We start from the raw sequence: 17,463 nt of genomic DNA, 5'->3' as shown, positions 1-17,463 counted from the left end.
TTCTGATGTTTCGGATCCATCAGACTATGAATAATCAGAATCATGACATTTATAGACCTTAAGACAGTTTAAATGTTTCAAAAACAATTTTTCAGCTAGACAAACCGCATCATGGTATAGGCAGGCAGTTACTTTTCATTGTCTGCAAAACATTAGGCAAGAATAATTTCTTAAACACGATATGACTAAGACAGAGAATTTCACATACCGGTACTAATATTTTAACAAAGTTTATTACAGTTACTTTTCCTTCATTCAATTTCCATGGATGAGAGGAAATGTGATGACACATAACACAATCTAGCTTTAACAGTTCACCACAACTGCTGGATTTACAGTATTGTGTATACCACTGTCTCTGCTAACCAGGGGTGTAACTCCCCCCCACCCCCCACATTCTGAAATTGCATTTTTGTCTCCCCCAGTTTTATTACTTTCTATAACCTTTATTGAACTAGGCAAGTCAGTTAAGAACAAATTCTTATTTGCAATGAAGGCCTATACCGGCCAAACCCGGACTACGCTGGGCCAATTGTGTGCTGCTCTATGGGACTCCCAGGGTCTGGTTCAATTCCAGATGCTGGAATCAAACCAGGGTCTGTAGTGACGCCTCTGGCACAGAGATGCAGTGCAGCACCATGTGGTACAAAACAAGGCAACGGTGTGCTTTAGGACCATACTGACATCTCCGAGCGGTCGGGTAGGGTGTTTGGAGTGTTCATCGGACTGAATAAAAATGTTACATTTTTTTTAAATAAATGATGTCCCCCCCAAAGTTGCGCCCCTGCTGCTAACCATATATTTAGGTCCATGAAGTGCAGTAGGGATACAATACTATTACCTTCAGCCATTGCTGAGGTGCCCAGTTATTTTGCAAACGAAGATCAAAAATCTTAATAATCATGCCCAGTGCACAAAGATCATCTGCATTGAAATGGACACATTCCATATGAAAAATCATGAAGCCACAAATGGATTGTTTAGCAACTCACTTACCGGAGTCTGTTTTTTGTTTGATAAAATGGAATTTGAACCTTGTGGAATGCTTGTTTTAGCTCATGGTCACGTATACAGTACATATCTTTCACTTAAAGATTATACACTGAGTGTACAAAACATTAGGAACACCTTCCTAATATGGATTTGCATCCCCTTTTGCCCTCAGAACAGCCTCAATTCGTTGGGACATGGACTCTACAAGATGTCAAAAGTGTTCCACAGGGATGCTGGCCCACGTTGCCTCCAATGCTTTCCACAGTTGTCTTAAGTTGGCTGGATGTCCTTTGGGTGGTGGACCATTCTTGATACACACGGGAAACTGTTGAGGGTGAAAAATCCAGCAGCGTTGCAGTTCTTGACACACTCAAACCAGTGCACATGGCACCTACTGCCATACCCCGTTCAAAGGCACTTAAATCTTTTGACTTGCCTATTCATTCACCCTCTGAATGGCACACATACACAATCCATGTCTCAATTGTCTCAAGGCTTAAAAATCCTTCTTTAACCTATCTCCTCCCCTTCATCTACAATGATTGGATTTAACAAGTGACATCAATAAGGGATCATAGCCTTGGATTTATCTGGTCAGTCCATGTGATGGAAAGAGCACGTGTTCCTAAGTGTATCACTTCCCTGTACAGTAACAATAAATCACCAATGTGACTTTGACTTATTAGACCAAATTAAGGTAAGAAACAATCCAGTTGATTGCATTGATGACAGCGTTTTATCAATGGTAATCCTTAACCTAATGTTGATCACTTGCATGCTATGCTGATAGAGCCAGACTACTGTATACGCTTGTTGTCCCACATCCAATACTGCAGTGAATTTCTATAGTCATTTCACACAGGATAAAGGAACTTAAGCAAAATTGTGACATTCTGAATGCTTACAACTGCAGCAGTACTGAGGCATATCTCCTCTTTAATAAGACAATTCAATCTCACATTTTAATTTCCATGAATAAACACAAATGATCTGAATATTGCAATCAATTTTTCCACTATAATCTTCTCATATCTTAGATCATTTGTGCTGGTCTCAATTTAAAATAAGTTGCTACTCTACAACATAATGGCTCTACAGACGAATCAGGGGATCCATTGGTGAGGCGAGGCATTACATAATTTATAGCTTTAATCTGCTCACTGAGGTGTGAGGTCTATGACAGTAATTATAAATGCAAGAAGAAATTATAGCTGAATACTTTAACTGCATTAGGAGTCATCTGATGAACAATTGTGATTGCCTGCTCATTTCCAACAGAGGGCAAGTTGGTGTCACAGTATTCAAATCACCATAGCGCCCATGTGCTTTTCTCCATTTGCCATCAAATGTCAGCCGCCTGTTATAAAACAGAGATTTGATGGTGGTGGTAATTGAGGGACTTGATTGCTGGAAAGAAAAGAGATAAATTGTGTAAAATGTTTATGAATTTAGCAGGCAATTATATTTTATAGCTGTGAAATAAGAGAGCTGAAGAAAATGTCTACTTGTTATGAAGAACACAGTCATTCCCAACCACACATTGATCTACGCATATATTGTTAATTTACAATATTTCAGGAGACGTACAGGAGACTCATGAAAACTTAAAATGAACACAGTCTGGTATCAAATGTTAATTCTTTATTTCAATTGGTAAAAAAAGGTGCAGGTATCATTTGTCTCACTGTCATCCTTTTAAAATGAAACACATTTATATTTTATTTTTTCTTGTTTCCAACCTGTCTAAATGTGTTGGGTTCATGTACAGAATCTGAGTCTGAACTGGTGATTTAACATTTATTAAAGTGCTTTTCTGTTCTATCATTGAAACACAAAACATTTTTACATAGCAATTCACTGTACAGTTCAATGTACAGTGCAATAAATGTGTTAACATGTGTCTGGCTACCTGTTTAAAACAGCTGCATATTTTACAAAGGTGTAGTATTGGAGATGAACATTACAATTTATCCATTACATTGTCTTTGAAATAATACAATTGAAACTTGACATATTATACAAATAAATAGTAGTCATAGCCAGAGCTATTGCATGCGAACGTTAGCAATTATATTTCAAGCAGTAATAAATGTCATTACTGGTGATGCATTTGAGAAGGGTGCAAAGGTATAAGTTGGTGTATTCTTTAACATTTTAGGGTTTAGTCTAGCCAGTGTGTCCATGTCATATTCAATATAATGTTTTCAATGTCTTTATGCATACTACACAATGCTACTGGAAACATGGCTGAAATATCTAACCAGTGTTTCAAAAATCAATACCAACAAAAAGGTAGCAAAAATGAACAACTCCTACTCTTTATCCATTTCCACATATTGTGAATGGTTATCAGGTGATTTGCTGTGAGTTTTACTCAAGTGGAGTTTAACTGCATGGTTACTAGCAAATGTCCTACAACACAGCTTACATTTGAACTTAGTGTCTACATCCTCCTCTGTGACTAGCGTCTCTGTCGCACGGACACTGAGAGCCTTTGACAGTTCTGGCTCCTCTACCTTCGTCTGATGCTCAATAGGCAATTTGCGCATATCTTTGATTTGAAACCCTAGGTGTGATTCCAGGTGGGAGATGAAGGCTGGTGGTGTCCTGAACTGGGAAGCACAGTCATTGCAGTAGAAGATCGGATGGCCAGTGTCCATGCTCTTCAGAAACTTGGTCCCCCCTGTTTTCCTAAGTTGGTATTTCACATTGGCCAACCAGTGGCTGATGGTTGTCATGGACAGTCCAGTAAACTTAGAGATGTGCATTCGTTCCTGAGGACCAAGATCTGAGAGTAAGTACTTGCCCTCAGAAGTCAGAAAAAGGCTGGAGGCGAACTGGGCTTGGAGGATGATAAGATGTCGGGGGTTCCAGTTCGAATGCCTTCCCTTGCGCTTGTGAACCGAGTATACCTCAGACGACACGCCCTCAGAGCGCCTCACGTCTGTTTCCAGTTTCATGGTGGGTATCCTTGATGGCATAGAGGCTTTTGGTGTGGTGGCTTTAGGAAGAACCTTGACCATGTCAGCAATGTCAGACAGAGCATGTTTCTGTGGCATTGGGGCAAAGGGTTGTAGATGGGAGGAACTTGGCTTGTTAGGTTTATATTTTGTCAGGTCTATTGGCTGATCATTGCTAGCAAACAGGAAGGCAATGTTAGCACTGTTCCTAGCAGGGGTAGCATGCACCACTGCTGGTTTCTCCATACTCTGGTTGAGTTCTGCTAATATAGATTGAGAGCGAGCAGATAGTTTACTATTTTCAGATCTTGAATTGGTGGGCTTATTTGCTTTACCCAAATGGCTGTTCAGAACTGACTGCAGTGCACTTAGAGGATTTATGCCGAGTATTTCCGGGGTGTCATTGACAAGCTCTGAAGTAGTGCTTTGTCCACCGGTGGCAGGAGGGCTTGGTGTCTTGCCTCTGTCTGAGAAATCTGGGCTCCACTTCCCTTTGATCACATCACTCCCTTCATTCAGACAGTCTGCATCGAGCTTTGAAGAGGTAGAGGAATCGTCCTGACAATCGCTGTCATTATTCTCCACCATATCAAACTTAATATTCAGACGTTCTTTACCATCGCTAATGCCAACCTTTTCTTTCTTGGTGTCCGCTTTTCGATACTGTTGCTGTGGAGTGTCAACTCCCCCAGCACCCTGAAGAAACTTCCCCTTTGGGGCGATCGGTCTCAGCTTGTGGTTGAATGTGTGCTTTATCTGAATGGGGGGAGACGCTGAGAGATGAGTGTTGCTCTTGATGATCCCAGAGAGTTGATAGGAAGCGTGGATACTGGGGTAGGCACTCCAGCTGGGGGTCCCAGTCTGAGCCTTGTTGATTGCAGAGGCGACCGTGTTGGCTAAAGACTTGAGGATATCCCCTCCACCACCTGACAATCCCTGCTGCTCCAGATCCTCCTCACGAAGATATCGATATTTAATCACCCTGTTCCCTGCCTTTTGATCCTCACTGTCTGCCTTGTCATCTTTCACTTCACTTTCTTCCATTTTGTCCAATGTGCCTTCCCTCTGGCTATCTTTTTCACTGCCCCCTGGGGAATATGTTTTTGGAGACACTTTATCGCCATCAGTTTCGTTAGCAAGCGGCTCAGCTAATACCTGCATCTTTTCTATAACCAAGGGATCCAGGGCTAACTGTTTCCCTTTCTTAGAGGCAGAGTTTGTAACTTTCATGAAATGTCCAGTGACCATCATATGAGTGGTGAGTTGTTGCAGGGTATCGTGTGAGCTTCCACACTCCATGCATTTTAGAATCTGAGATTTGCATGTCTCAAACTGCCAAGTGTAGCTAGCCCCATTCTGATAACCATAGCGATTACTGTTAGCATTTGAAATAGCAGCGGACCGTTGGGCATCGCTGTAGCCAGCTAACCCTGTGGTAGAATCAGGAGAACAAGGTCTGTTCGCCTCATAGGTCCGTTTCTTTGCTGGTGGCAGTAATTTAGGTGAGAGTACTGGGATAGGTTCTTTCAAAGGTACTTTTTGGTAATGCTTAGTTTTTATCATATGGACACTCAAGTCCTGGAGGGACTCAAAAGAATGGCCACAGAACATACACTTCAGAACTTTCTGTGCATCCTCTTTCCCTTCCATGTCTTGCAAATTTCGTTTCCTTGATTTGGAAGAGGATGTGGAGGCATTGCTTGGTTTGCCATGATTGTTGTCCTGGTAATGTCCACTCTTGTTCATGTGCACTGTCAAATCCACAATACTGTCATAGGCTGCACTGCAGTCCTTACACTTGAATCGGCTGGCCCCTGTAAACACTGTCCCACCTGCTTTGCTGCTTTGTCTGTAGAGGTGGACCGAGCTGAAGAGGTTGGGTTTAGACACAGGCTTTGGGGAGTGTGTTTGCTGGAAGGTTTTGGATAGTGCATCCTGATGCCAGTCAAATTCACTCTTGGTGCTAACATTGGTGCTGTCACAGTTAGCTTTGCTGGGAGTTTTGCCAATTTTCAAGTCCATTCCGATCCCTGTGCAGTAGGAATCTGAGAGAAAGTTAGCATAGGCGGCCCTCATTTTCTCCAGGCTGCTGTGCATGTCATCCTTGTGTTTCGAACCGCTGCTCCCCTTGTCCTTCAGGCTTTCAGGTGGTGAGGAACTTTTGAAGTCTGAGAGTGAGAGTCTATCGCTGGTGTCGCTAAAGCGTGACTCCAACTCGGCTTCTTGATGGGAAAGGACACTGACGGGGGAGTCCTGGTAGCTGTAGCTGCTTTTGTTGTCCACCTCTTTGTCCTCTGAGGCCTTGGGACTCGTCTTCTCTTCAGTTGGAGTGTCATTCTCTCTGTCATCCTCAGGGATGGTCTCTCGCATGACGCCATGTTCATCAGGCTCGTATACTGAAAAAGAAGGAAAAAGAGAGATACAATTTAGAGACCTTTGTTATTACGCTTTACATAATCTCGTTCCCAGACACTTCCGACCAATGAAAGTCTGGTGGACCAACGTGTTAAACTGTGCCTTCGTTAGCCAATAAAGAAAGACCGGAAGAAACTCCCGGGGCATAGGCATTGGCTTAACCTACAACATCTTCCTTGTAACCCTCCCCATGCCTCACAGTCATGTGATAAATGATGACAAATACTTTACTCAGTAGGCAACTCCCATAGTGGGAGTGACCATAGAATTCTAAGGCCAAGTTTGAATCATTGATATCCCAGGCTTATATGCCCAATAGCCTGGGGACGAGGTTATTCATTACAAGACCCCTCTCTCTGTTTAGACAACATAATAGTAAGAAATCACCATAGGAGAGGGAAATGAGTTGAGTTGCAATCACTACTGAGCTTTTGAAATATTTCCAAGAATGGAAAAATATGCAAAGTACATCAAAACAAGAGATTTTGTTTGCTTTTTTGTTCTGTTTTCAAAGAATCTGTGTAATCCACACAAGGCTACATGCACACTGCAGGACTGAGCTACATGAGAGGATCAACAGTATGGATGTCACATGACTTTTCTAACAAACTACTAGAGGTCAAGCAGCTCCTTGTGATTCACGCGGGCCACTGAATTAGTGCTGTGTCAAAGGTTTCCCTGCCTCATGTTGAGATGTTTACAACAATCGTTGGCCAATGACAGGCAAAATGCAATGGATTTTTGCTAGGGTTTTACTAAGTGTTATTGCAAGTGGCCTATTCCAAACTGATTATGAGTATCTCCAAACTGCAATGAACTTGCAATGAAAAAACTTAAGCTTTCTCTGTTGGATAATATCTTTCCATGCTTGCATCCACCAAATTGTGTTGCAGTAAATTACAAAAAGACTGAGCGATATTCTAATATTCCACAAGTGTTCTATGAATAAATGAAAAAGCCTGAGCCTTGCAAGATGAGAGGGGTTTACTTACATTTCAGATTTCAAAATTAGCTGAAATGTATCCTGTCTCCATTTAAGTGGTTACAGAGTGAGATAGTCTTTCTTGACAGAGAAATTTGAATTCTTTATGCAAATGGAAACCTAAATCTGGATAATTATTAACACATGAATCACAGCACAACAATGAACCAGTAAATTGTTGAAAATATATGTATTTATTATAACAAGATCATTATCTAACATTTCTAGAAGTTGCTGGCAATCTGTCACATTGTTATATTGTCCTTGACAGGCTCATAAACAGCAATTATCCATTTCATTATTCACCTGTTTGTTCACACTCATAGGGCTAAATGTTATTGCATCAATGAACTGATAATTAAACAACAGTTTTTCTAATTGACATATTTAACATCATATAATTTGCATTACTTGTGATACAGCATATTAAGCAGTTTTGAACAGGGCTGGAGGATCATATATTCATACAGTAGATGAATCAGTAAAACTATTATCAATACAAAACAATCAAACTTTTCTCTGTTGAATTAAGGTCCCTCTCAAATTTAGCCAGTCCACAATATGAAAACAAAATACTTAAAAAATACTTTCGAAGAGACATCTCGCAGTATATGTCCTCTTATTCATGTTGGAAAATGTGCATTTTGGGAGAAGTTATGGCAGATGTGCTTTTAGTTAAATATGAAAAGGACACAACGGCCTTGTGTAGGCACCTATGCATTTAATGTGGGTAATATTTCACCTTTGATTTAGGGGCACTCTGTGGAATGCTGAATGTAAGGAGCACTCCAAGTACTACAGAACACTGGGTCAGCCCATAGAATGAAGAATGTCATCCTCCTTCGCATTCTGAAAATAATACTTTTTAAAAAATCAATATTTCACAAGTGCCTCAGGACAAGCTCTAGAGGTGAACTGGTTGCCAGCTAATGGATGAAGATGGCCATGGGACTCAAAACTTCAAAACAAACATGGAGAACAAGGAGCCACGCAGCACACCAGAGATTCCCGAATGTGCTATGACCCTCAAAGACAAGAGAGACTTCTGGATTGGCCAACTGAGATCATTGATGGCCTCCAAAACACCCTCTTCCTCCCCATGCTGGAGAGGGAGTGTTGTCAGAGTACAGACATCAGTCAGCCACGCGGCACACCAGAGATTCCCGATTGTGCTATGACCCTCAACCACAAGAGAGACTTCTGGATTGGCCAACTGAGATCATTGATGGCCTCCAAAACACCCTCTTCCCCCCATGCTGGAGAGGGAGTGTTGTCAGAGTACAGAGACATGTTTTATTGATCGTTTTTTATATACAGTTGAAGTCGGAAGTTTACATACACTTAGGTTGGAGTCATTAAAACTAATTTTTCAACAACAACTTTCTTGTTAACAAACTATAGTTTTGGTAAGTCGGTTAGGACATCTACTTTCACTTATAATTCACTGTATCACAATTCCAGTGGGTCAGAAATGTACATACACTAAGTTGACTGTGTCTTTAAACAGCTTGGAAAATTCCAGAAAATTATGTCATGGCTTCAGAAGCTTCTGATAGGCTAATTGACATCATTTCAGTCAATTGGAGGTGTACCTGTGGATGTATTTCAAGGCCTACCTTCAAACTCAGTGTCTCTTTGCTTGAAAATCCTGGGAAAATCAAAAGAAATCAGCCAAGACCTCAGAATGTTTTTGTAGACCTCCACAAGTCTGGTTCAACCTTGGGAGCAATTTCCAAACGCCTGAAGGTACCACATTCCTCTGTACGAACAAGAGTACGCAAGTATAAACACCATGGGACCACACAGCCGTCATACCGCACAGAAAGGAGACGCGTTCTGTCTCCTAGAGATGAACGTACTTTGGTGCAAAAAGTGCAAATCAATCCCAGAACAACAGCAAAGGACCTTGTGAAGATGCTGGAGGAAACAGGTACAAAAGTATCTATATCCACAGTAAAACGAGTCCTATATCGACATAACCTGAAAGGCTGCTCAGCCAGGAAGAAGCCACTGCTCCAAAACCGCCATAAAAAAGCCAGACTACGGTTTGCAACTGCACATGGGGACAAAGATCGTACTTTTTGGAGATATGTCCTCTGGTCTGATGAAACAAAAATATAACTGTTTGGCCATAATGACCATCGTTATGTTTGGAGGAAAAAGGGGGAGGCTTGCAAGCCGAAGAATACCATCCCGACCATGAAGCACGGGGGTGGCAGCATCATGTTGTGGGGGTGCTTTGCTGTAGGAGGGACTGGTGCACTTCACAAAATAAATAGCCTCACGAGAAAGGAAAATTACGTGGATATATTGAAGCAACATCTCAAGACATCAGTCAGGAAGTTAAAGCTTGGTCGCAAATGGGTCTTCCAAATGGACAATGACCCCAAGCATACTTCCAAAGTTGTGGCAAAATGTCTTAAGGACAATAAAGTCAAGGTATTGGAGTGGCCATCACAAAGCCCTGACCTCAATCCTATAGAAAATGTGTGGGCAGAACTGAAAAAGTGTGTGCGAGCAAGGAGGCCTACAAACCTGACTCAGGTACACCAGCTCTGTCAGGAGGAATGGGCTAAAATTACTGTGGGAAGCTTGTGGAAGGCTACCCGAAACGTTTGACCCAAGTTAAACAATTTAAATGCAATGCTACCAAATACTCATTGAGTGTATGTAAACTCATGACCCACGGGGAATGTGATGAAAGTAATAAAAGCTGAAATTAAATAATTCTCTCTACAATTATTCTGACATTTCACATTTCTAAAATAAAGTGGTGATCCTAACTGACCTAAAACAGGGAATTTTTAATAGGATTAAATGTCAGGAATTGTGAAAAACTGAGTTTAAATGTATTTGGCTAAGGTGTATATAAACTTCTGACTTCAACTGTAGTTATCACAGATAAACGAGAACACTATCGTCTATGACAAGCTTCTAATTGATGTCTTCTATTTTGAAAGTCTAGATAGAGACTGTGGACAGAAGTCAATTACAGCACATTGCTTTTTGTCAAATTCAAATTACCGTAGAACCTTTCATTTATGTCGACCATTACCAAATATTGATTGATAAAAGAGCATTTTCAAGTAGAAGTTTCAAGGATTGTCTGGTGACATATTGCAGATATAGCAAAACAGCTTTACTTAGCCTACTTCATGCAGATAGTGAACCTTCTAACTAATTCATGGATTAGGAATTAGCATTAATAAATATTTCACTAAGAGACACTTAGCAATTATACAGCAATGGAGCACAATGACATGCATCCGATAAATTGTTATTTCATGGCAATTAGATTATACAATTTACTATGTTCAAGTAACTTTATCTACACTGCCATAGAGCACTATCAAACTCAGCATGGCTATTTAATGAAACAAAAACTTAAGATAATAACTTAATTATCAGGAATTAAAATCCTAAAGTAACAGAATGTGAGAATAGTCTACATTCAGTATACTTTGTATTTCCAGATGATATTGACAGAAATTATCAGCAGCATTTCCTGCCCATTTGATCAGAAGTAATATCAGTGAAAAAGAGGTGACGCGAGAAGGTCCACTCCCGTCCATGCGGGAATACAGACCGCCTGCCTTCCCACATTTGGGACAACAACTCCCATAATTAGGGCGGAGAAAAGACCATCTTGTCATTATATACAGTATCTCTGGTTATCTACATCCAAAGGCACCAGGCAGGGGTGTCTCCAAGATACCCACTTGTCTACTTCCACTTCTCACACTCTTTGTAACTCCATTTTGCCAACCCTTGGTTGATGCCAATTAGCAATATCAAATGCAAGGGCAGAGCCTTCTCTGATGTTACTTAGGGACATTGTAGTCTACATCTCTGATACAAATGTATGATCTTAATTTGATCACCTGTTGCAGAATAACTTTCCAGGGATGCAGGAAATGTAAAACTTGTAGTCTATTTGAGGCTTGAAAAGGCATCTGAAGATTGTAACTTCCACTAATTTCCAAATTTTAGACTTGAATTTCTCTTACAAAAAATGTATAAACTCCTACACCGATGTCCATTAATCATAATCCACATAATAATTCACATTTCCTGGATTATTTTCCTGCTGTAGCAAACCGTCTCAAATTAAGATCCTAAAACTTTATGATGACAAAATGTGTCAATGCAATACTGGAACACTCCACCCTAGTAGTAAATCGTCAACTGAATACCTGTAGTTTACAATTGCTACAACTGTCAAAATACAGCACAAGAATAAACAAGACGCAATAATACTGATGATGTCATTTCAGTGATCATCAACTTTTATGAATGTTTCCTAAACTACAAAATAGACCTTCTGAGGAAATGTTGTGCCTTTTAGTCTGGTATAGGCAGCATTCAGTCTAACTAGGCTTGTAAAATGAGAGGGTTGGCATGCCAGGGCTGAGATTTATCATGTCATAAACCCCTGCAAAGCCTCCAATCTGTGTCACTACAAATATATATCTTCAGACAGGGATATGCAAAGGTCAAAAAACCTACGGTGTCCATCATAAAACAGTTACTTGAGGTGTTTATAACATTAATCCGTTAGAACAGACCCCTGGCACAACAAGGCCTGAATATCCAGGAGAAGCAGCCATTTTCTGAGCCAAGGCAATTTTAGAACACAGCAATCATGTTCTCACATTTACAGGAATTATTTATTTTTTTCAGTTAAAACAATACTGAATGGGTATTAAACATGTCAGAATATAGTAATACAAACATTTAAAAATGTACGACACAATCTTGGCATTTTCCAAGTTAGCATGCTGAAATTAGTCTGTGTTTCCCCAGTAACAGTATTTAACTTCCACTATTAGCCTGTTAGTATTAACTTTGTAATGGTAAAGATATCAACATGTGTCCAATTTTTAAGTCGCTCTGGATAAGAGCGTCTGCTAAATGACGTAAATGTAAATGTATCCCATGGAAGGTCAACATTTCCCTCATTAAAGTGACAAGGCAGTCAGTGAGCAGCCTGACAGGGTTAGCTAATGGACAGCTGCCTGCAATACCCTGAATATCCCAGGTAATACTATCTTCACAGAAAATTGGGTAATTCATAGGTGCCAGTGACAGGTCTGCATGTCTGTGCCACTTTCCTGAACTGCTCTCCGGTTGTCTCAAGCTACAGTTTTCGCTGCTCACAAATCAATATCCCTTTTTACTTCACATTGATTGCCTGGCGGTGGGACCGACCTAAGCAGGACTGTTATGACATTTCTAGATTTCCCCCTGTCCTTGGAACAATCAATTACACGCTCATAGCAATCAAAACCTCTTTGGAAAATGAACCTGCTCTGTGACATTTTCATCTCCCGGATTTATGGCACGCTAAATAGAAAAAACTAAAAAATACAGCAGGCCCGTCCGTCCGTCTATGCTAGCCGTCCGTCTATGCTAGCCGTCCGTCTATGCTAGCCGTCCGTCTATGCTAGCCGTCCGTCTATGCTAGCCGTCCGTCTATGCTAGCCGTCCGTCTATGCTAGCCGTCCGTCTATGCTAGCCGTCCGTCTATGGTGTCCCACATAAGAATGCAGCTTCTAGAGTCTACACGTTAATAAAACAGGTCAGGCAAATAAAGCAATCTACAGACTTTGTCTTCTGGAGTCAAATCTTCTCCCCAACCTCTTTTGTTGATATATTGTTGTAAATGAGCGGTTTCATTTGTTGTCACTATAGATTTCAGTTCTACAATAAGGTAAGTGAGATAGATATGTTGCAGGTTCCTCTCCAGAGCCCTCTATGGAGTTGGAGTCCTTGTAGTGTGAAGGGAGACATCTCAAGGAGAGGCTGTGGGGGGCTGACGCACTGTACTGTAATTTTGATCAAATATCTACTAAAACTATACTTTTGTTGTTGACTTCATAGTGTCTGCAAGATGGCTACACGTTTTATAGTGGTTAGTCATTTATGTACAGTATTAACTTACGCTTAATGCACAAGCCTGTCATAAGACCGAGAGACATACCAGCTGTGTAATATTTGACAGAGATGTACTATTTGACAGATATCAGTCAGTTGAAGTCAGGTTACAGTATGCTGTTTATCTAGATCAATCTGATGCTGGATACACTCCTGACATTGCATGAGTTAATTTTTAATCCGGGCCAATAGCTTACTGTAAACTCAATAATCATTGCTTTATTTTACAGACAGTATATTTGACTTGTTTGTCTTTTATACTGTCTCGAAACAATGAAGGGACATGTTTACAAGGTTCGCAGACTGCCTAGCCTATGTGATCCAGTTAACTATTACTGGAAGGTAATAGACAAAACACAAAATATCTGTATTTCTTATTGTAAATTAAGTAGGCCTAAATTACTAAATTACTTCTCACACTCCACCTATAGCCTAGATGGTTTATTTTGCTTGATACAGTACATCACCCCCACAGTCATAAATACACCCAGAACACTGTTATGTTACCAGCAACCATAAGATGAAGTCAGAATGCAGTCATACAGCGGTTGCAGAAATCTTTTTTTTTTTTTAATAGTTAGCCTAATTTCAGTTTATGTGACAAAACAAGCAAGTATAGCGTAGAGAATCATTGTACCATCTAAACCGCTGTGAAATATATTTTTCATAACCAAACATATTGTATTTTCAGCTGTTTGAAACTGGTGTCCTAAACCGAAAAAGATGCAAAACCAAAACTTAAGCACAGGAATCTCAGAAATAATGCACACAGAACAGATCTACCACTTCTTAGACTTGCTTTTAACGAGAATGACATAACTCACACTTCTATGTTGCCCAAAAAGTTACATATTGCAGCTTTAAGATCTCTCTGAGGGCTCTGCTGCAGTGTGAAACCATGCGACAGAGAGTTTAGTGTACATTTTTGCATGCATGAATGGGATGATACTTAAAGCGCATTACCTACTTCACTAAACAGGGCTATTCATGCAGATAAATGCCTTGCTTTCATACACCGGCCCATTCAATATTTCATAGTCTAATATGATCAAATAAAGAACCTCAACATTTCAAAGCAGACAATGTGAAGAAAGGCAGATTGTGAATTGTGCTAAAGGCAGCATGATGTAGCTACTGGGATGGACTCAAACCCAGATTTATATGATAGGATCGCAAATGTGACACCAGACCATACCCTACCATCTGGCGGTTGATTTGGGCAAAAATCATCACAATAATTATGGCAATCAAAACAATATTTCCACATTCACAACCAACATGTTGTTAGTGAATGAAGGTAAAATATTGAAAACCTTACTAACCTACACCATTGACACTTGATCTTGAAACAGCTACAATATGTTTCAAGACTGTAAGAATAAAAAGGAGCTGAATCTGCATGTTTATTTGGATAATTTTATCTTTCTGATTTGGGGATTTTCATGTCCAAAATACAATTCTGTCATTCCTCAGTGTCCCTGTTTCTTCATCGATACTAATCACAATTCTCACTTAGTCACATCAAGCTGTGGCTGCCATCCTACTGTAGCTCCAGGAGTCCCTTCCCCTCCCTCCCTCAATGATGTCACTGAGCGACACTGCTCTTTTTGATGCCTGGCTGCTAGAAGCTCCTGCTCCGAGACGCATCACTCGGCTCGCTGCCTAATTGGAAGTGAATAGCAGGAGAGCAATGCAATTTGCACTCCAGCACCTAAGTCATCACGTAAGCGTGCCACCGTGCTATCGCCAGCCGCCATGCCGCCTGCCTGCCACCGCCTCACATGCAGTACTGTTGCCTCGAGTTGCATCTCACCAGAAGAGGAGGGCCCCCCTTTCAGGGCTGGCAGGGGACATTTTACACACCCTTCTGGATGGATGGATGGAACCACGAGAATATTGCCTCACTGGTAGTGGCACTACAGTCCATTTGTTAAGTTCAACGATTTTGTTTCTGGCAAATGCAACAAATACTTTCTTAGGAAAAGGAAAACAGTACATTTAATCATGAACAGCAAATACTACTGTCAATATAATAAAAAAACATTTTATCTGAGCGAGAGAGACAGACACACAGAGAGAGCGAGAGAGAGACAGAGCTGCTACTCAGCCCAGCGTGCTGCTGCTTGCTCCTTTCTCTGTCACTTGGTTTTTGAAGAGCTTGTGACATGGCTCTCCAGGAGCGAGGGGATGAGGTCTGATGGTTCCTTTCTGCAGAATAGCAGTTTACCCCTCATTCACCCTTATCAGAGAGAACCCATCATCTTACTGTACACCACCCATCCAAACCGTGCATATTGGCGCTGACCAGTCAAGCAAACAGAGAGGTACTAATAAAAGACCATCTTGCTTCGGTTCAAATTTCTCTGATTGAATGTCAGTCAGGAATGTTTGCGTGGTTTGGCAGGCAGGGTAGGGGAAAGTGGGCCATCGTTTAAAGGACCACTGCCTCGCACAGATTAGGTCTTTGTTCAAAGCTTTTATGAGCCACAGGCTGGGAGGAGGAGGATGGGACAATTATTCTACACTTGTCTGACCGGACTGGGATTTTATGATGCCCAGTAGTTCTGCCACATACAGACTAATAAAACAAATGCATTATACATTTACCAGGTAATTTGATTGCAAATAGAGATTTGTATTTAATTCGATTTTGCTAAATTGTTATTTTACAAAGTGAAAGTGGTTGAATTGAATCTTTTTAGAGAAAATTCCTAAATGAAATAAATAACCAATACATTATAATTTGGTCCTTTGCTATATAACACATTGTGTTGTGACAATAAGCTATTACACATCATAGTGTATTTAATGTAATATACACTGAACATAAATATAAATGCAACATAGTAAAGTATTTGAAATTGTAGTGAGTTACAGTTCATATAAGGAAATCAGTCAATTGAAATAAATTCGTTAGGCCCTAATTTCACATGACTGGGAATACAGATATGCATCGGTTGGTCACCGATAAAGATTTTTTTTAAAGTAGGGGCGTGGATCAGAAAACCAGCCAGTATTTAGTATGACAACCATTTACCTCATGCAGTGTATAGAGTTGATAAGGCTGTTGATTGTGGCCTGTGAAATGTTGTCCCACTCCTCTTCAATGGATGTGCGAAGGTGCTGGATATTGGCAGGAACTGGAACACGCTGTTGTATACGTCAATCCAGAGCATCCCAAACATGCTCAATGGGTGACGTCTGGTGAGTATGCAGGCCATGGAAGAACTGGGATATTTTCAGATCTGGAGTCGTGCGTTATCATGCTGAAACATTTTTTATTTTATTTTTTTATTTAACCTTTATTTAACCAGGTAGGCAAGTTGAGAACAGGTTCTCATTTACAATTGCGACCTGGCCAAGATAAAGCAAAGCAGTTCGACATATACAACAACACAGAGTTACACATGGAGTAAAACAAACATACAGTCAATAATACAGTACAAAAATAAGTCTATATACAATGTGAGAAAATGAGGTGAGATAAGGGAGGTAAAGGCAAAAAAAGGCCATGGTGGCGAAGTAAATATACTGCTCAAAGAAATAAAGGGAACACTTAAACAACACATCCTAGATCTGAATGAAAGAAATAATCTTATTAAATACTTTTTTCTTTACATAGTTGAATGTGCTGACAACAAAATCACACAAAAATAATCAATGGAAATCCAATTTATCAACCCATGGAGGTCTGGATTTGGAGTCACACTCAAAATTAAAGTGGAAAACCACACTACAGGCTGATCCAACTTTGATGTAATGTCCTTAAAACAAGTCAAAATGAGGCTCAGTAGTGTGTGGCCTCCACATGCCTGTATGACCCCCCTACAACGCCTGAGCATGCTCCTGATGAGGTGGCGGATGGTCTCCTGAGGGATCTCCTCCCAGACCTGGACTAAAGCATCCGCCAACTCCTGGACAGTCTGTGGTGCAACGTTGGTGGATGGAGCGAGACATGATGTCCCAGATGTGCTCAATTGGATTCAGGTCTGGGGAACGGGCGGGCCAGTCCATAGCATCAATGCCTTCCTCTTGCAGGAACTGCTGACACACTCCAGCCACATGAGGTCTAGCATTGTCTTGCATTAGGAGGAACCCAGGGCCAACCGCACCAGCATATGGTCTCACAAGGGGTCTGAGGATCTCATCTCGGTACCTAATGGCAGTCAGGCTACCTCT

General features: G+C 40.8%; 1 protein-coding gene across 1 annotated transcript in view; it reads right to left on the bottom strand.

Annotated features, from left to right (window-relative positions):
- Positions 1–2,614: 2,614 nt before the first annotated feature.
- LOC115165596 (teashirt homolog 2-like) overlaps positions 2,615–17,463 on the bottom strand; it is a 77,736-nt gene continuing 62,887 nt past the window's right edge. Inside the window, exon 2 of the mRNA XM_029718806.1 lies at positions 2,615–6,349. Coding sequence (XP_029574666.1) covers positions 3,306–6,349 — 3,044 coding nt within the window. The 3' untranslated portion in view covers positions 2,615–3,305. The remainder of the gene's footprint in view (positions 6,350–17,463) is intronic.

Source organism: Salmo trutta, chromosome 28 (genome assembly GCF_901001165.1).
Source record: "Salmo trutta chromosome 28, fSalTru1.1, whole genome shotgun sequence".
Taxonomy (NCBI): Eukaryota; Metazoa; Chordata; class Actinopteri; order Salmoniformes; family Salmonidae; genus Salmo; species Salmo trutta.
Note: the sequence above shows the minus strand (reverse complement) of the source record. Positions and strands in the feature narration are given on the sequence as shown.